Source organism: Simochromis diagramma, unplaced genomic scaffold (genome assembly GCF_900408965.1).
Source record: "Simochromis diagramma unplaced genomic scaffold, fSimDia1.1 OVJJ01000247.1, whole genome shotgun sequence".
NCBI lineage: Eukaryota > Metazoa > Chordata > Actinopteri > Cichliformes > Cichlidae > Simochromis > Simochromis diagramma.
In genome coordinates this window covers 1,654,931-1,670,223 of record NW_024386949.1, presented here as the reverse complement: position 1 = coordinate 1,670,223, position 15,293 = coordinate 1,654,931, and the positions used below count along the sequence as shown (strand labels likewise).

Below are 15,293 nucleotides of genomic sequence, written 5' to 3'. Positions count from 1 at the left end.
AAGAAGCTTCTCGCATGAGAGGTGAAACGTCCTCAAGAAACTTAAACTAGTCCAGACGCTTTTCTTTCCAAGCTCCTGTATCCAACAAGGGTCCCTAGGCTAGACCAAGCCTACCTCAGACAGAAAACTGAAACCATACCAGCTTGGATGTTGCCCGGATGTTGAAGAACCAGGACACACTGATGAGAAGTGGGCTACTAGAACAAGAAGGCACAAGTGGGCTATTGATATAGATATACACACACTTACAAGGATGGATGCTCATACTAAACATGGCTCAGTTTCAAATGCTGAGGTCAGCGCATGTGCAAGTACACCCTACATGCCAAAAACTCATGCAGGCTTTAGACTGGTCCACATTCTCATTTCAGTGAGAGGTTGGATATCCCTAATATGGTCATCTCTGGCACACAACAGTTCCACCCATCTGTTGTTCAGATTTTCTGTTAACGAGGGGAAGTCAGTCAGATTAAGTTGGCTTAAAGGCAGAGGATTAAACAGCTTGTTCCAATACAGTTTAAAAGAGCATAGCTATGTTTATATAGAAGATGTGTATATTGCATCATACAGTTAGTGTACTCTTTCTCTCATCTTGCTTTTGTCTCTCTTTACTCTGTCCTTGCCTCATGCTGCAATCCACTTCATTCTCTTTCTTTTTTCTCCCTCCCTTTCCCCCTTTTGTTCATACTCCACTGCCTCCCTCGCTGCCTAAAAATCTCATCTCCTTTGTTTTCTCCCTGCTCAGCAATATTGTAGTCTAGCATTTTGTTTAACAGCTTTAGGCTTTTTTTTTATCATCCTGCAAGTGCACTCTCGCACATTTACACATTTACTCTCGCTAGCTGCAGTAAGTGGACAACAACAAAAAAGATGACCTGTTTTCATATGATTTAAAGATAGATATGAAGCAATAAAATAGCCAATTAAAAGGTGCAAATGATCCCCGTGAGACTAATCATCAGTATTATGAACGCTATTAACTGCATGAGAAGACCAGGTCATCCTCACCAGTGTTCCCCTGGTACTCAAACTGTAATGGTTCTAGTGCATGTTGGAGTTGTGGTCTCATGGGGCTCCCACTCCCCATATCATATCTCTGTTATTTGAGAGGTGAGAGCAATTGCTCTGTAGTGATTAATCATCATTAGCTGCCCTGCCTTACTGGCATAAGACATGATGTTTTCCTCCTGCACCAATGACTTAGGCTGAAGATAGCACAGGCAGGCTCCACCGGCTTTGACACACGGTCTTTAAGTGCCAGAGTACCGGGCACCACGGTCTTCCGCCTTCCCTGAATTCTGCCTCCTGAGCTCAGCTCTCACCCAATCCACTGTAAAGAAGAGCTGAGGAGAAGCGGGTGTAGAAGGTGCTTAGTGAGGGTGGTGATGGCGAAGAGGCTGGACTGACAGAGGTTGGCGGGAGCAACTGGTCAAATCCGTTTGCAGAGCATCTTAAACGGCTGATTTCTCTTCTGCTTGAAGCCAGTAATGATGTTCATTCCTCTCTACACCTCTTTGATGTTATTGCACTGCAATTTCCTGTCAAACTTCCTTTTAGAGTCCCCTTTTTCCTGTTTCAAACTGCTTTTCAACTCATGCTATGCCAACCTAATATTTTTCCCAGTCACTAAACATGACAACTTCCTTTTTCTCGGTTAGGAGGCACTCGATAGTGCACACAATCCAAGGTGTGTTAAAGGGAAAGGAGTGAACTCTGGTCCACATTTGCAGGATTTTAGGCACTTAGGAGTACAAGAAAAAAGCACAAATAACAGCACCACTCTTTATGTGGTAGAAGACCTTTTACCAGAGTTTGACTTCATTTTACTCTCACTCATCATTTTACTCATGCGCTGCAGTTCTGACATTTTCTAAAGGGCTTAAGGACTTACCTAAGACAGCTGTATGCAGAACAGAAGTGTTCAATGCAGATGAGATATTAACTGATCTTTAACCAGCCAGCTCTGTGGGACAAAGGCCATGTGATGTTGGATTGTGTTGATATAAGAACAGAGCAACTAATATTTGGGCACATTCACTAGCAAGTGGGTGTTGTGTGCTCTGTCTCCTGTATGCACTACTAAGGCAGCGGTCTCACTTAAATTTTTACAGATTATGTTCACTGGTACAAATGTGTGTGAAGCAGAGTTTTTACTGCTTTGTGCTACATGTTTTCACTTCACAAGCATGCTGTAAAGCTTTCATTTATACATTTAAAGCCAGTCTGAAAGTTCCTGCAATATACATGTAATTTTCACACCACCACTAAACTTTAAAACCAAACTACTGGTCTTGTTAACACCTTGTGCACTTGGCCTGTCCTGTTGTTTTCTTTGGAGGATAGCATAATCTCATCGGTGTTGTCTTGGCTTTTTTTTTTAACTGATAAAACTTCTTTCCCATCAAGGTTGTCCTGCTGAAGAGCACAGTGAGGAATGTAGAAACCTCTTCGAGACTTTCCAGGGCTGCATGCGTCTACTCACGGTGGAGAACCAGCGAGTCGACCTGATCAAGGTGCAGCAAAGACTGCTGGGAAATTACAGCCAGCTGCAGATCGACATGTGCGGCATCATTGACAGGTCAGCACCAGCAGAAACCCGTCTCACTGAGCTCAGATTAAATCATTTTATACCCTCGCTGTCATTGACACCGAGACGCACCGACACCGATGCAGAAATCCTTACCGCTGTGTTGCTTGGATAAGCATTCATGTTTAATTTTAGCCATAATGTGATGGAATGGCTCTGTCAGCACCCTGTACACATACACAAGCATGACACACATTCCCCTTAGCTAATAAAACATGCTAGTCTTTTTCCTTGACTGTCTGGGGCGTTTGTACATACATATGCACAAATAATATAGTCAGTTACAATTTGTTGGTAACTCATTGCATACTCACTCCGTCATCCCATCGAGGAGTTGCCACACATAAACCCGTAGCAGCTAATTACTTCTAAGTAATATAACAATACATTTTATTAACCCAAATGGGTACACGGGCTTCTTGGTTTAATTTAAAATTCTCCAAAAAGCACCACAGCCACAAATATGTTCAAGGGGTCCAGTTCAGTGAATCCAATTAGCAAAGGTGAAGCGCAGCAGACAGCCCATGGCTACAGCTGCCTGAATCCGCATTCATCTGCCGATACCCTTAGCGTAAGCCTTGATAAAGTTCAAAGGGATGAATTACAGTAAAAATAATAAAATGACTGGAAACCATAATCATTGTTGTTCCACACAGTAAAGTAGACCATGTTTAATAATAGGAGTACATGTCAATTAAATAGTTTTTCTAGCTATAGAGGCGGGTTGACGAAAAATGTCTTTAATGGTACAGTAAGGGGGCGCATGTAAAAATGCCCTGCAGTAAATACATACCTGAGTTTTCAAACACATGGATTACTTTATGAAATGGTGTATTTTAATACGAATCTACATCTGTCCCTGTTCCAAACCAAGCAATATTGGTCCCTAAAGTCTAACTGAGAGTGTAAAATACAAAGTAAAAGCAGTGAGTAAAAGAAAACATAAAAAGAAAGGCAATACTTCTAAAGAGAGCAAGATCTAAAAATTGGATATTGAACATGTGTTCAGTGTTAAAGCTCTTGTCGGTAGTGCACCTGCAGCACCTCCTGCCTCTTGTATTCATTTGTTGTTCTTTTGAGTCTATTCCTGACATTCAACAAGCTGAATGACAACCTTTGAAAACTGTCTATTCAGCCTGCTTGTAGGTGGAGTCAGTCTTGGTGTGGTTCTTTGTTTGGTTTTTGAGGGATAGCATTTTGTAACATTTGTCATCTTTCATATACAGCATTTTGGCTGCTGCCTTTCATCCTTTTTTATTATTATTTTTTGTTCGCATTATCGCTTTTAGCACCATCATTTTTTTTGCTTTCTTCCATCTTTTATGAGCTAGAGAAGGAATTGAGCATCACACATAATACACCGGGTACTTTTGCTGATCACCTGGTGTTCTCTGTGTTTGGTGCTTTGATCCTACAGGGTGTATGGATGTGATATTCAGGGAGACTCGGGGAGGGTTCAGTGAATAGCGTTTGGCACAGATTGAAATTGTTTTTCTGGTAAAATAATTTATTTCCTCCCAAGAGAGCTCAGTGTTTTGCAGCAGCCTTTGAGAAATGTTCACCCTCGGTTGGTGGGTGTGCGTGACGATGGGAACATAATGGAGCTGTAGTGAATGCAAACACAACAGTGTTCACATCTGCCAATATCATTGTACTAATGGAATAATTCAGCTTTTTGGCATCTTCAGTGGCCAAAATCCAAGAATATGAACTAATCCAAATCAGACCTGTTGAAAGAAAACCATACAATGCTACATTTTCACAAATGAACATTAATCACACACATGCTAGCGGACATATATTTTCTATTCTTGGATATAATCAGTTTGATTTTAGGTAAACTGCCATTCATTCACAAGGATGCATCTAAAAGCTGCAGGACAGTAGCTCTCAAGGACTGGAGTTAGACATCACTCCTCTAAGGTTTAATAAGTGAATACAGCTGCTCTAACAGGGGTGGGATTTGAACCCACTGGAACTTAAGGCATCACTGTAACTTTTTGGTTATAGTCACTACTTTTTACTAACACCAAAGTAAATCAGAACTCCACATGGACAGCAAATTTGACTCTACCAGGAGTGGGGTTTGAACCCACGAGAGCATTTGCTCATTGGAACTTAAGTCTAACGCCTTAACCACTCGGCCATCCTGGTAGTTTGCCCAAGGAAGCTACCAGGATGGCCAAGTAGATGTAAGCGCATGTTACATGTAAGCAAATCACTGCAGTTTTACAATGCAAGCTAGGTATTTTTACTGGAGGAATAGCCCCAGTATCTTCATACAGCCAAAGCTAGGAAAACAGTAGTTATGAAAACTGGCTTTCCTAGACATTATAAACACTGCAAGCATTATGGAAACTTTAAAAACACTGTCTTATTTAAAACTGGTCTCAAAACAGTGTAGGAAAAATTATTGCAAAAGCTCTTTTTACAACAACCAGCAGATGCTCACTATTATATGATATCTGTATTATGCAAATGACTTCAGTTTCTCTTAGCTATGTGTTGTTGTTTTTTTTTTACCACCAGAGAGTGCTATTGCTAGGTTTGTTACACAAGGTAAGGGTTATGTGAAGCTTCACTAAAGCACGTAATACCAGGAGTGGGGTTTGAACCCACGAGAGCATTTGCTCATTGGAACTTAAGTCCAACGCCTTAACCACTCGGCCATCCTGGTTTCTATATAACTTTCCAATGCACTTGATCAAGGCATATATGAGATTGACTCTGAGGAGGGATTTTAAGTTTCTGACATGAAATCCCATCAGTCATCCACACACAAAAAAGTGAAACGTCACCCCTAAGTATGGCACTGCAACCATTCCAGTTTAGTTTCACAATAATTCAGTTTAATGTCCAATAATTAGCAATCGTTTTACTAGTGCAAGCTATGTCACCAGGATGGCTAAAAGAGGTCTAATTGTTGTAAATATTAAAGGCAAATATGGCAGGGCATACGGCAGATGCAGAAAGACATTGAGAAGTGTAAGAGTTTCCATTTTCTAAAAGTAATTTATAGTCCTCTCAGATCGGCAGAGTAAGTCATGCACAACAAAGACAATTGCCTTCTGTCTTGATGATACACTAATTACACAATGCAATAAGAGGAACGATTATCATAATTATGAATGTTCCTTTTGGCAAAAACCAGAAAACACACACTTATATATGATATGGCGTCCGGGAATACAGTTGCAGACATCAGCTACACATTTTCACCAGAGAAAGAGGATCTCCTCCAGCTGGTTTAATTAAATACCTTTCTTTTCTCACATTTATCAGATTATTTTTCATGAGAATTCAGCTCCTGCTCAGATCTGGCTGCAGGAACAGAACAAGACAAAAAACAAAAAAAAACCATAGCCTCTACTGTACAATCGTACTTGTGAGATATAAAGAAAAATGGGTCACACCACACACACCTTCCATATAAAGGAGACTGTTATAGAAGTATATAGAAGCATCCATGTTTTTTATACTCAACACTTCAAACTGCAAGCAACACAATTAAAATGTTTTTTAAGCAGCTCGAGTACAACACCGTAACTACTCAGCCAGCCTGTTCACAACCTTGGAAGAGATTTCCTTGCCTACTCTTTTGTTTTTTGTTTATTTTGGTGTTTCCTTGTATGATTAAATGCAGCCCACATGTATTCATATCTAACAATACCACATACTATATATAGTACATGGAATTGTTCCCCCAGGTCATCTCTGGTGAGGTGTCTACATACCAGTGGAAGATCATATTTAGGCTTGTTCACCTAGAGCTATGAAAGATTGAGCCTGCTTTTACAGACATCAGCTGAACACGTAAAGCAAGAAAATTCTCCACCTTTCAACTGACTTGAAAAGCTGTCAAAGATTCAAAAAGAACTGTTTTGTCCTCAAGAATATCTGTCATAGCTAGAGTAGAGCCTAAATCCACATGGGTACACACCCATCTGAGTCCAACATCTTAAATATTCAGGTCTTGCACGGCCTGGTGATGTACAAGGCCTGATACATGTCATGCCAGCTGTTACACTGTAACAGTCCTGGCAAGGACTGTAGCTTTAAATGTAGTGAACAGGGCCGTAACAAGATGAATCACAGAAAGTTGAATCTGCTCATCTGGACATAGTTTTGTCTTTTGCATTATTGATTGTTTATGGTTCAGTGTTTACTTGACTGATATTGAATATGTACAAGTCTGTTTGTGATAAGCAAACTGATGGCTATTTTTTCTTAGATAAACTTGGTTTCAAGCTTGATTGCTCTTGTCACTGCAAGAAGAGTTGCCAAGCAACCAAGGATGTGTGATCACAACCAGGGAGTAAACTAAAACATTGCTAGAGTGTCATGACACTAACATATGTGCAGTATAGCTATTTAGAAAAAGCACAGCTTACTGAAAACCAGTAAAACTGCAGTGTGGAGGCAATTATGCCTGCAGCAGAATATTCTGTTGTTGTAAACATCTTGTTTACAACCTTATCTGAACACTGACCTGGTCCTCCATATTTACCAAAATTCAAAGAAACATCAAAATATGAAAAAAAAAAAAAAACTAAACACATAATTAAATCAACAGGGCTTTCACTTTCACATTGTGCTGCATTCCTGTTGATTAAAATGTCACTCCAGTGATTATACCTGCATGATGGATGTGACTAAAACTCATAGCAATGTAGTCGACAGCTGTGAGATCCCTTTCTTTTTGTCAATTTGGAAAAATACTTGCCTGAGGGGACACTTTATATTTTATCTAGTATTTTGCCCCTGAAGCCTTCTTTACTCTCCGTTAATCACTTATCTTTAGCCACAAGCAACTGGTGAGTTCAGTGTGTTTTTGTAAACTTGATGCACACACAGACATGTTATACGCGCACAATGAGGATTAAGGATATTTGAGTTTATGCTCATGTTAGTAGCCATTACATTGTTTTCCTTGGCCTTCATGCATGTATTAAACTGCAGTTTACTGTGGTAACGTTAGCCACTCAGATTAGATACCAGGGGTTGCTTTTGAACTCACAAGAGCATTTGCTCATTGGATCCCACTTTGTTACAGCAAACCAAGTTTCCATTTTCTAAAAGTAATTTATAGTCATCTCAGATCTGTAGAGTAAGTCATGTGTAGCAGAAACAATTGGCTTCTGTGTTGATGATACACAAAGTAATAACAGGAACAATTACCCTAATTATAAATGTTCTTTCTGGCAAAGAACAGGGCAAATGATGTGAGTTATTTAAGTATACCAGGAGTGGGGTTCGAACCCACGAGAGCATGTGCTCATTGGAACTTAAGTCCAACGCCTTAACCACTCGGCCATCCTGGTGTCTGCTCACATAATGATAGTCTGTCACGATCGTGACCAACAAACCCAGAAATACGTAACTTTTTATCAAGTACAAAACATTTGCTTGAGAAGGTAACATATGATATCATATAGTAAAAATCACCGTGTCTAGTAGATATATATCATTAGGCCAAGGAAAGATGAAGTACTGCTTTTTGAGCTGCATTTCATTGTCTTCCTTTAACACAACACTTACTTACTAACATGCAGAAGGAAGCGCAAGTAAGTTCCCAGAGATAACTTCCAGATTACCACACATGGGATTCCAAAATGTACCAGGAGTGGGGTTTGAACCCACGAGAGCATGTGCTCATTGGAACTTAAGTCCAACGCCTTAACCACTCGGCCATCCTGGTATCTGCCCCTGAGGAAAGCCAACATCACATCAAGAAGGCCCTGAGTAAATGTGGTTATCCCAGCTGGACTTTTGTTAAAGCTGGGAAGGCGCCAAAAGAAAGCGCCAGTCAATCCAGGAGAGAAGGACAACAGCTGCCTAAGCAAAAACCTGTAGTGATCCCGTACGTGTCAGGAGTATCGGAACAGTTGAGATGCATTTTTTTCTAAACACAGAGTCTCTGTGGCTCTGTGTCCCCTGACACAAACAGAGTAACATAGTGTACGCTGTTGTGCCAGGAGGATTGTCAGGATTTATATATCGGGGAAACCAAACAACCTCTGGCGAAGCAGATGGCACAACACAGAAGAGCTACCTCGTCAGGCCAGGACTCTGCAGTATATTTACACCTACAGGCCAGTGGACACTCTTTCAATGATGAGGATGTAAACATCCTGGACAGGGAGGAACGCTGGTTTGAGTGCGGAGTCAAGGAGGCCATTTACGTTAAAAGGGAAAGACCATCTCTGAATCAAGGAGGGGGCCTGAGGGTACATCTTTCGCCCTCTTGCAATACTGCGATTGCAGCCATTCCCCAACTCTCTGTGAATGGTACTCATGGCCTTTGATCAGTGGTTGTTGATCAATGGTCATGAGAATTTGCATAACTATGATGAAGGAACTGACCTCCCAGCCCATTGCTCCTTCAGTGGGCTGGTTTCAGTCATTATGCAAATGTACTGTTTATAAGGTCGGGGAAACCTGCAGTCAGCTGAGAGTGAAGAAGTCACTTGGATGAGTGACGAAACGTTTCTCCTACTGAAAACGCTACGAATCAACTTTTGGAGATCCACTACAAAACATTTACTTGAGAAGGTAACATATGATATCATATAGTAAAAATCACTGTGTGTAGTAGATATATATCATTGGCCAAAAGACCTTTCTCATTGTCTTCCTTTAATATAACACAGATACTCATTAACTTGTGATTTAGTCCACCGTTAACTTCTAGTTTAATAATAATAGATTGCATTTATATAGCGCTTTTCAGGGCCTTCAAAGTGCTTTACAATTCCACTATTCATTGGTACTTTAGTTTACTACACATGTGGTACCAAATTATACCAGGAGTGGGGCTCGAACCCACGAGAGCACCTGCTCATTGGAACTTAAGTCCAACGCCTTAACCACTCGGCCATCCTGGTACACTGCCCACACGAAAATGTATTTCAATCATGATCCACTTATACCAAGGTAAGTTATACCTTCTGCGGTGCCAGAAATTTGATTGCGTATCTGTCTTTTAATCTAGTGGCACTCATCCAAACTACTCCTGGAAACTTTAAGCTGCACCTTGCAAAGAACAACTGTGATTGGGCTCTTTATGGTTTTAAGAGTCAGAATAACAGGTTGAACTGTCTTACAAAACCACTGAGGCCCTTCATAGAATCCATATGATGCTGACCGAATCACTAACATCTCATATTGCAGTGTGAGCTAAGTGTGAGGGCTCCTTCTTAGGATAGTGAATGTTTTAGACCATTTAAACAAAATTGAGAAAGTGATTCAGAGCACAAAACAATTTCACACATTCATCTCCTCACAGGCTCTCAGTAATTCATATTTGTTTGCTACCCCTGAGTGCATGCACATGTAAGACGTGTATAGACTTCTCATTTCAGCAAAAGCCGCATTGAATTCGAAGCTCATCAGCAGTCAGACAAAAGCATCTATATAGATCATGTACAGTATACACTACTGACACACTGAGTCTGATTGCATCAACAGTCACGTTCCTGAAACCCTCCCTGCTACTGACTCACATGCACAAACACTCAATATACTGTGTAAAATAAAGGAATGGAGCAAAGTGGAAATGTGAATTTAAAGTGAAAGCTAAGTGGTTTATCTTCAAGGCTCCAGCTTACTCTGAGATTAAAGTAGTATAGAGATAAATGGAGGTTTTTAAAAAAAAAAAAAAAATCACACTGTTGCAGGCTGACAGGCTGCTGAGTTAGGGCTTTTATCTAAATAAAGGCGAGGTTGCAGATTCTGTGCAGTCATCTGTTTTCTCTTAAATATTTCTGCCTGTGTTCGGGCAAACACACAGTTTAACACTGTCACATACATTTACATAAGTACACTCACACACTGAAATGTACGTTTAGGATAGAAGAGAAAAACACACTGCTCAAAGCCTGCACATACTGCCGAGCGCTGCATCCACCGCTGACTTAAAATTGTCTTTGTGTGTGTGTGTGTTTGTGTTTGTGTCAAACCTCCTGGAGGTGCCAGCCGGTCGTGGAACAGATGGAAAGCAACCGGTGTAGATAAAAACACTGTTACTCATCGTTTCCTGTTGTCCTCTCTGTGTCTTTATCTCAAGAGAATGAGGTCACATTACTCCTTTATGTGGGTTAGCAGAGACACAGCAGCTTATATGGCTATTTTAATCTGTCACACATATTTTCTAACTTCTCTCAGGTACAGCACAGTTTTTGAGGTATCTGTCTCAAAGATTGCTGTTGTGCAGTGGTTTGAGAGCTCAACACACCAGAGTAACAAATACAAACAGACAATGCTCAAGCAAGCTGAGAAAAAATGCTGAAAATTGAACCTAATTGCAAAACACCACTAATACTATTCTTAAACTTTATATCACTGCAGATACCGCTATTAACCAAAAAAGGTTGGTACCATCAACCTGTGGGGCTGGAAAAATAGAGTCTGTGTGAAAATGTCAAAAAATGCAGGCCCTTAAATGGCCACTTCAGGCTGGTTTCAAAGGTGAGTCAATCCCTCTAGACTCCCATGTTAACGTTAGTCCTCTCCTCAACCGCCTATCCAATTCAGGGATTCAGGAGGGCTGGACCCTGCCGTAGCCGCCATTGAGTAAATGACAGGGGTACAGCCTGGACACGTAGGTAGTCCATGAGAGGTCGCATGACAAAATGCCCAAATTTAAAGTGGAATAAACACGTTTTTATCCAGGGTTTACATAAGTGACCCAACTGATCTATTAAAACTTAAAATTATGCAGTTTTGGAGTGTTGTCCTCTTTGAGTGACACGTGGGTGCCAGGACAGGCTAAACTGCGTCAACTCAATGATTTCTGTCAGTGAACTGGACCTCGAAATCTATGCTCAATTTTTATCAGCGTTCTGGTATTATGTTTTAAAGTTTGTAATGGGTATCTGTGTCTTTGTGTTACACTTTACATTCTGTGGAGCAGTTGGTAATTTATCACTCATCTATCTTTTCAAAATAAGGTTGGTTCTGGCTCCAAAATAACAAGATGGCAACAGCCGAAATGCCAGTGTTAAGGCTTAAACACAGTAATACATGATGTCACATTGCCTATACTCATCTTTTATGTGCAACTTATGGAAAATAAACATAATCTGGGTATAATCTATCGGCCATTTTAACAGAGTGAAGAGACAAATAAGACAGAGGATTTACATATTTGTTTACCTTCTAATACAACTCATGGATTATTGATTCAGTAACCTCCTGAGTAACCATGGCAACAACACTGTGTCCCAGTCATGCCATCACATTTTGGTGGAAACTGAAAATATCTGAGTTGGAGTCTCAGGGCCGGTGAACAAATAAAAGTATGAATTATGTTTCTGCAGTTTTCAACAGCAATGTTTCTGTAGTGAATAAAGTGATAGAAGTTCAGAAATACCCAGAAGAATGAATTATGCCACAGTACATATTATAATGACATATTCAGCCATTTCAGCCACGTCATTAATAGAAGAGCAATTAGTGCCTTGATTTGTGTTTTCAGCTTAAATAAAACAAAACGAAGCCTCGCACATAGAAGATGCAGAAAGATGTACAGCCTTTTGAGTTTTCATAAAAGTAAAACTTATCGCAGAACTTAGAAGCAAAGAGAAACTAAATTAATAAAAGTTAAGAGCAAGTTTTTATAACTACATAAAACATGATCATTTAACTGTTAGTAAGATTATTTCACAGCTGAAGTAATCTTTTATTTTGACTTCACAAGTTGCTCATTTGATGGTTGCCGACAAAGTTTTTTCTCTTCCAGTTGCGCTTTAGAAAATCTTCAGACAAACAGAGAACATAGTTTTCTATCTGCGACTGTTACAGCCTCAGCAGGGCTTCTTGTGAATTTAGCCTTGTGTGGATGTTCCTGCCGTCTCTCCTGCTTTAGGCGCCACCCTTTTTGCACAGCTGATTCTACTCAGCAATTAAGATGGAGCACTTAAACCTGTTTGAACTCATCATCTGTATAAAAGACACCTGTCCACAGCCTCAAACAGTCAGACTCCAAACTCCGCCATGGCCAAGACCAAAGAGCTTTCGAAGGACACCAGGAAAAGTATTGTAGACCTGCACCAGACTGGGAAGAGTGAATCTACAATAGGCAAGCAGCTTGGTGTGAAAAAATCAACTGTGGGAGCAATCATCAGAAAATGGAAGACATACAAGACCACTGATAATCTCCCTCGATCTGGGGCTCCACGCAAGATCTCATCCCGTGGGGTCAAAATGATCATGAGAACGGTGAGCAAAGATCCCAGAACCACACGGGGGGACCTGGTGAATGACCTGCAGAGAGCTGGGACCAAAGTAACAAAGGTCACCATCAGTAACACACTACAACGGCAGGGAATCAAATCCCGCAGTGCCAGACGTGTTCCGCTGCCGAAGCCAGTGCATGTCCAGGCCCATCTGAAGTTTGCCAGAGAGCACATGGATGATACAGCAGAGGATTGGGAGAATGTCATGTGGTCAGATGAAACCAAAGTAGAACTTTTTGGTATAAACTCAACTCGTCGTGTTTGGAGGAAGAAGGATACTGAGTTGCATCCCAAGAACACCATACCTACTGTGAAGCATGGGGGTGGAAACATCATGCTATGGGGCTGTTTTTCTGCCAAGGGGACAGGACGACTGATCCGTGTTAAGGACAGAATGAATGGGGCCATGTATCGTGAGATTTTGAGCCAAAACCTCCTTCCATCAGTGAGAACTTTGAAGATAAAACGAGGCTGGGTCTTCCAACATGACAATGATCCAAAACACACCGCCCGGGCAACAAAGGAGTGGCTCCGTAAGAAGCATTTGAAAGTCCTGGAGTGGCCTAGCCAGTCTCCAGACCTCAACCCCATAGAAAATCTGTGGCGGGAGTTGAAAGTCCGTGTTGCTCGGCGACAGCCCCAAAACATCACTGCTCTCGAGAAGATCTGCATGGAGGAATGGGCCAAAATACCAGCTACTGTGTGTGCAAACCTGGTAAAGACCTATAGTAAACGTTTGACCTCTGTTATTGCCAACAAAGGTTATGTTACAAAGTATTGAGTTGTATTTTTGTTATTGACCAAATACTTATTTTCCACCCTGATTTACGAATAAATTCTTTACAAATCCTACCATGTGGATTCATGGATTTTTTTTTCACATTCTGTCTCTCACAGTTGAAGTGTACCTCTGCTGCAAATTACTGACCTCTGTCATCATTTTAAGTGGGGGAACTTGCACAATCGGTGGCTGACTAAATACTTTTTTGCCCCACTGTAAGTCCAGAGAAAAGGTGAGCTCTGGTGCCAGAGAGGCTTGTTGTGAGCTGTGTGGGGTGGCTGTATATTCCTGCTCTGTGGAGAGGAGTGTGTTTCAGTGACTTTTCAGTTTAGAGACCAACTCCTGGGTTTTGTTTTCTTTCTTTAAAAGTTGATAGCGGCTTGTCTGTCTCTTTTGATTTATTAATCAATTCAAATTAAACAACCTTTAACAATTTTGCCTCCTTGTCTGCTTTTTTAAGCTGGATATTTTTTGTTACTTTACCACATCCCTTGGACTTTATAGGGGAACGTAACAGTGACCTTCACTTGTTTTCTTACCTTTACCTTCTACCATCATGTGACAAAATATTCTGCTCTTCGCAGTTGTGAACGTTTGCTTTCTGATAACAAATTGCTCTGTTTTATTATAATAAATTACACATTGCCTTTCATCACAACAAATCTCCCACAGTGGACAAAGTAATCACAAGTCACATTTGCAAACATTGCAAACAACAAGTCAGGGAAAAATTGTAAAAGCACGATGATGCAAACAAACAAAAAACTGGGATCTGGAGTCATTGACGCAAGTTGTAAATATGATTACAGTCTCTACAATATTTGTCATGGCACAGGCAGTTTATAACTCTCTTATAAACTGCACACATATCCACTGTAGATCATATAAATGTAGGGGAAGGGGAAAGCACACGTCAAAGGGAGCAGAGTTTTTAAATGTTGGAGTTTAGGGATTTCGTTTCCAGCGCAGAAACTTAAGATTTTTACGGTCTCTGCCTGCCTCCTTCAGTCCACTCCATCCCTCCTCCTCCCTCACAGGACTGGTGTTATGATGGTTACAGCAGTATGATATTTATCTATAAATAACACACATAGCTTCAGTAAAGTCTCCTGGGATCTGGAGTCATTGATGGAGCTTCTTCAAACAGTCTTGCAGCAGTCAGAGAAGATCTGCCGCTGAGAAGAAGCGAAAAGATATCCTCTGTTCACTGGAAAACCTTTCCTTTTATATAAAATGAAAGAAAAATCTAAAGCACGAGTCTGTGAAGTAATGAATTTATTCTTTTGATATCACAGAGGAAAGGTATTTCAATGGATATTTTCCATTAAGCATAAGGAAGTCAATTTCTTTTTAACCCAGCAACATCTCAGATTGTACCTAAATACAAAAACCGATACTGGAAATGATTGAAAAGATTTATGTCGTTTCACTGCTGTTTAGTAGCACATTAGGTGGATTTAGAGTCTTAGGATAAATGACCTCGAACATCTGCAAAAAACCTTTTTCCTCTGTGAAATGAAAAGGTGATTTTTTTGAAGTAGAGCTAGTTTAATGATGGTGTTTTTTATGTTTGTTTGTTTTTCTTCTCAATATACGCTTTTGATCTGTGACGCCAAGATTCAAAGTGCATTTACATGCCAGTAAATACCGTTATTACAATGACACCAAGGCACACATTATACAACAACAT

The 15,293-nt window shown here is 40.6% G+C and overlaps 1 protein-coding gene and 5 non-coding genes across 6 annotated transcripts in view; 1 reads left to right on the top strand and 5 right to left on the bottom strand.

The window, feature by feature from the left end:
* The window catches only part of LOC120737661 (contactin-associated protein-like 4), a 145,181-nt gene that overhangs the window by 77,008 nt on the left and 52,880 nt on the right, over window positions 1-15,293 (top strand). Inside the window, exon 10 of the mRNA XM_040038498.1 lies at window positions 2,407-2,578. Within this exon, the coding sequence (XP_039894432.1) occupies window positions 2,407-2,578 (172 nt within the window). The remainder of the gene's footprint in view (window positions 1-2,406; window positions 2,579-15,293) is intronic.
* Window positions 4,659-4,741, bottom strand: trnal-uaa. The gene has a single exon. It is a non-coding gene; the product is annotated as a tRNA-Leu (tRNA).
* trnal-uaa lies at window positions 5,182-5,264 on the bottom strand. Its single transcript has one exon. It is a non-coding gene; the product is annotated as a tRNA-Leu (tRNA).
* On the bottom strand, window positions 7,826-7,908 carry trnal-uaa. Its single transcript has one exon. It is a non-coding gene; the product is annotated as a tRNA-Leu (tRNA).
* Window positions 8,203-8,285, bottom strand: trnal-uaa. The gene has a single exon. It is a non-coding gene; the product is annotated as a tRNA-Leu (tRNA).
* On the bottom strand, window positions 9,389-9,471 carry trnal-uaa. The gene has a single exon. It is a non-coding gene; the product is annotated as a tRNA-Leu (tRNA).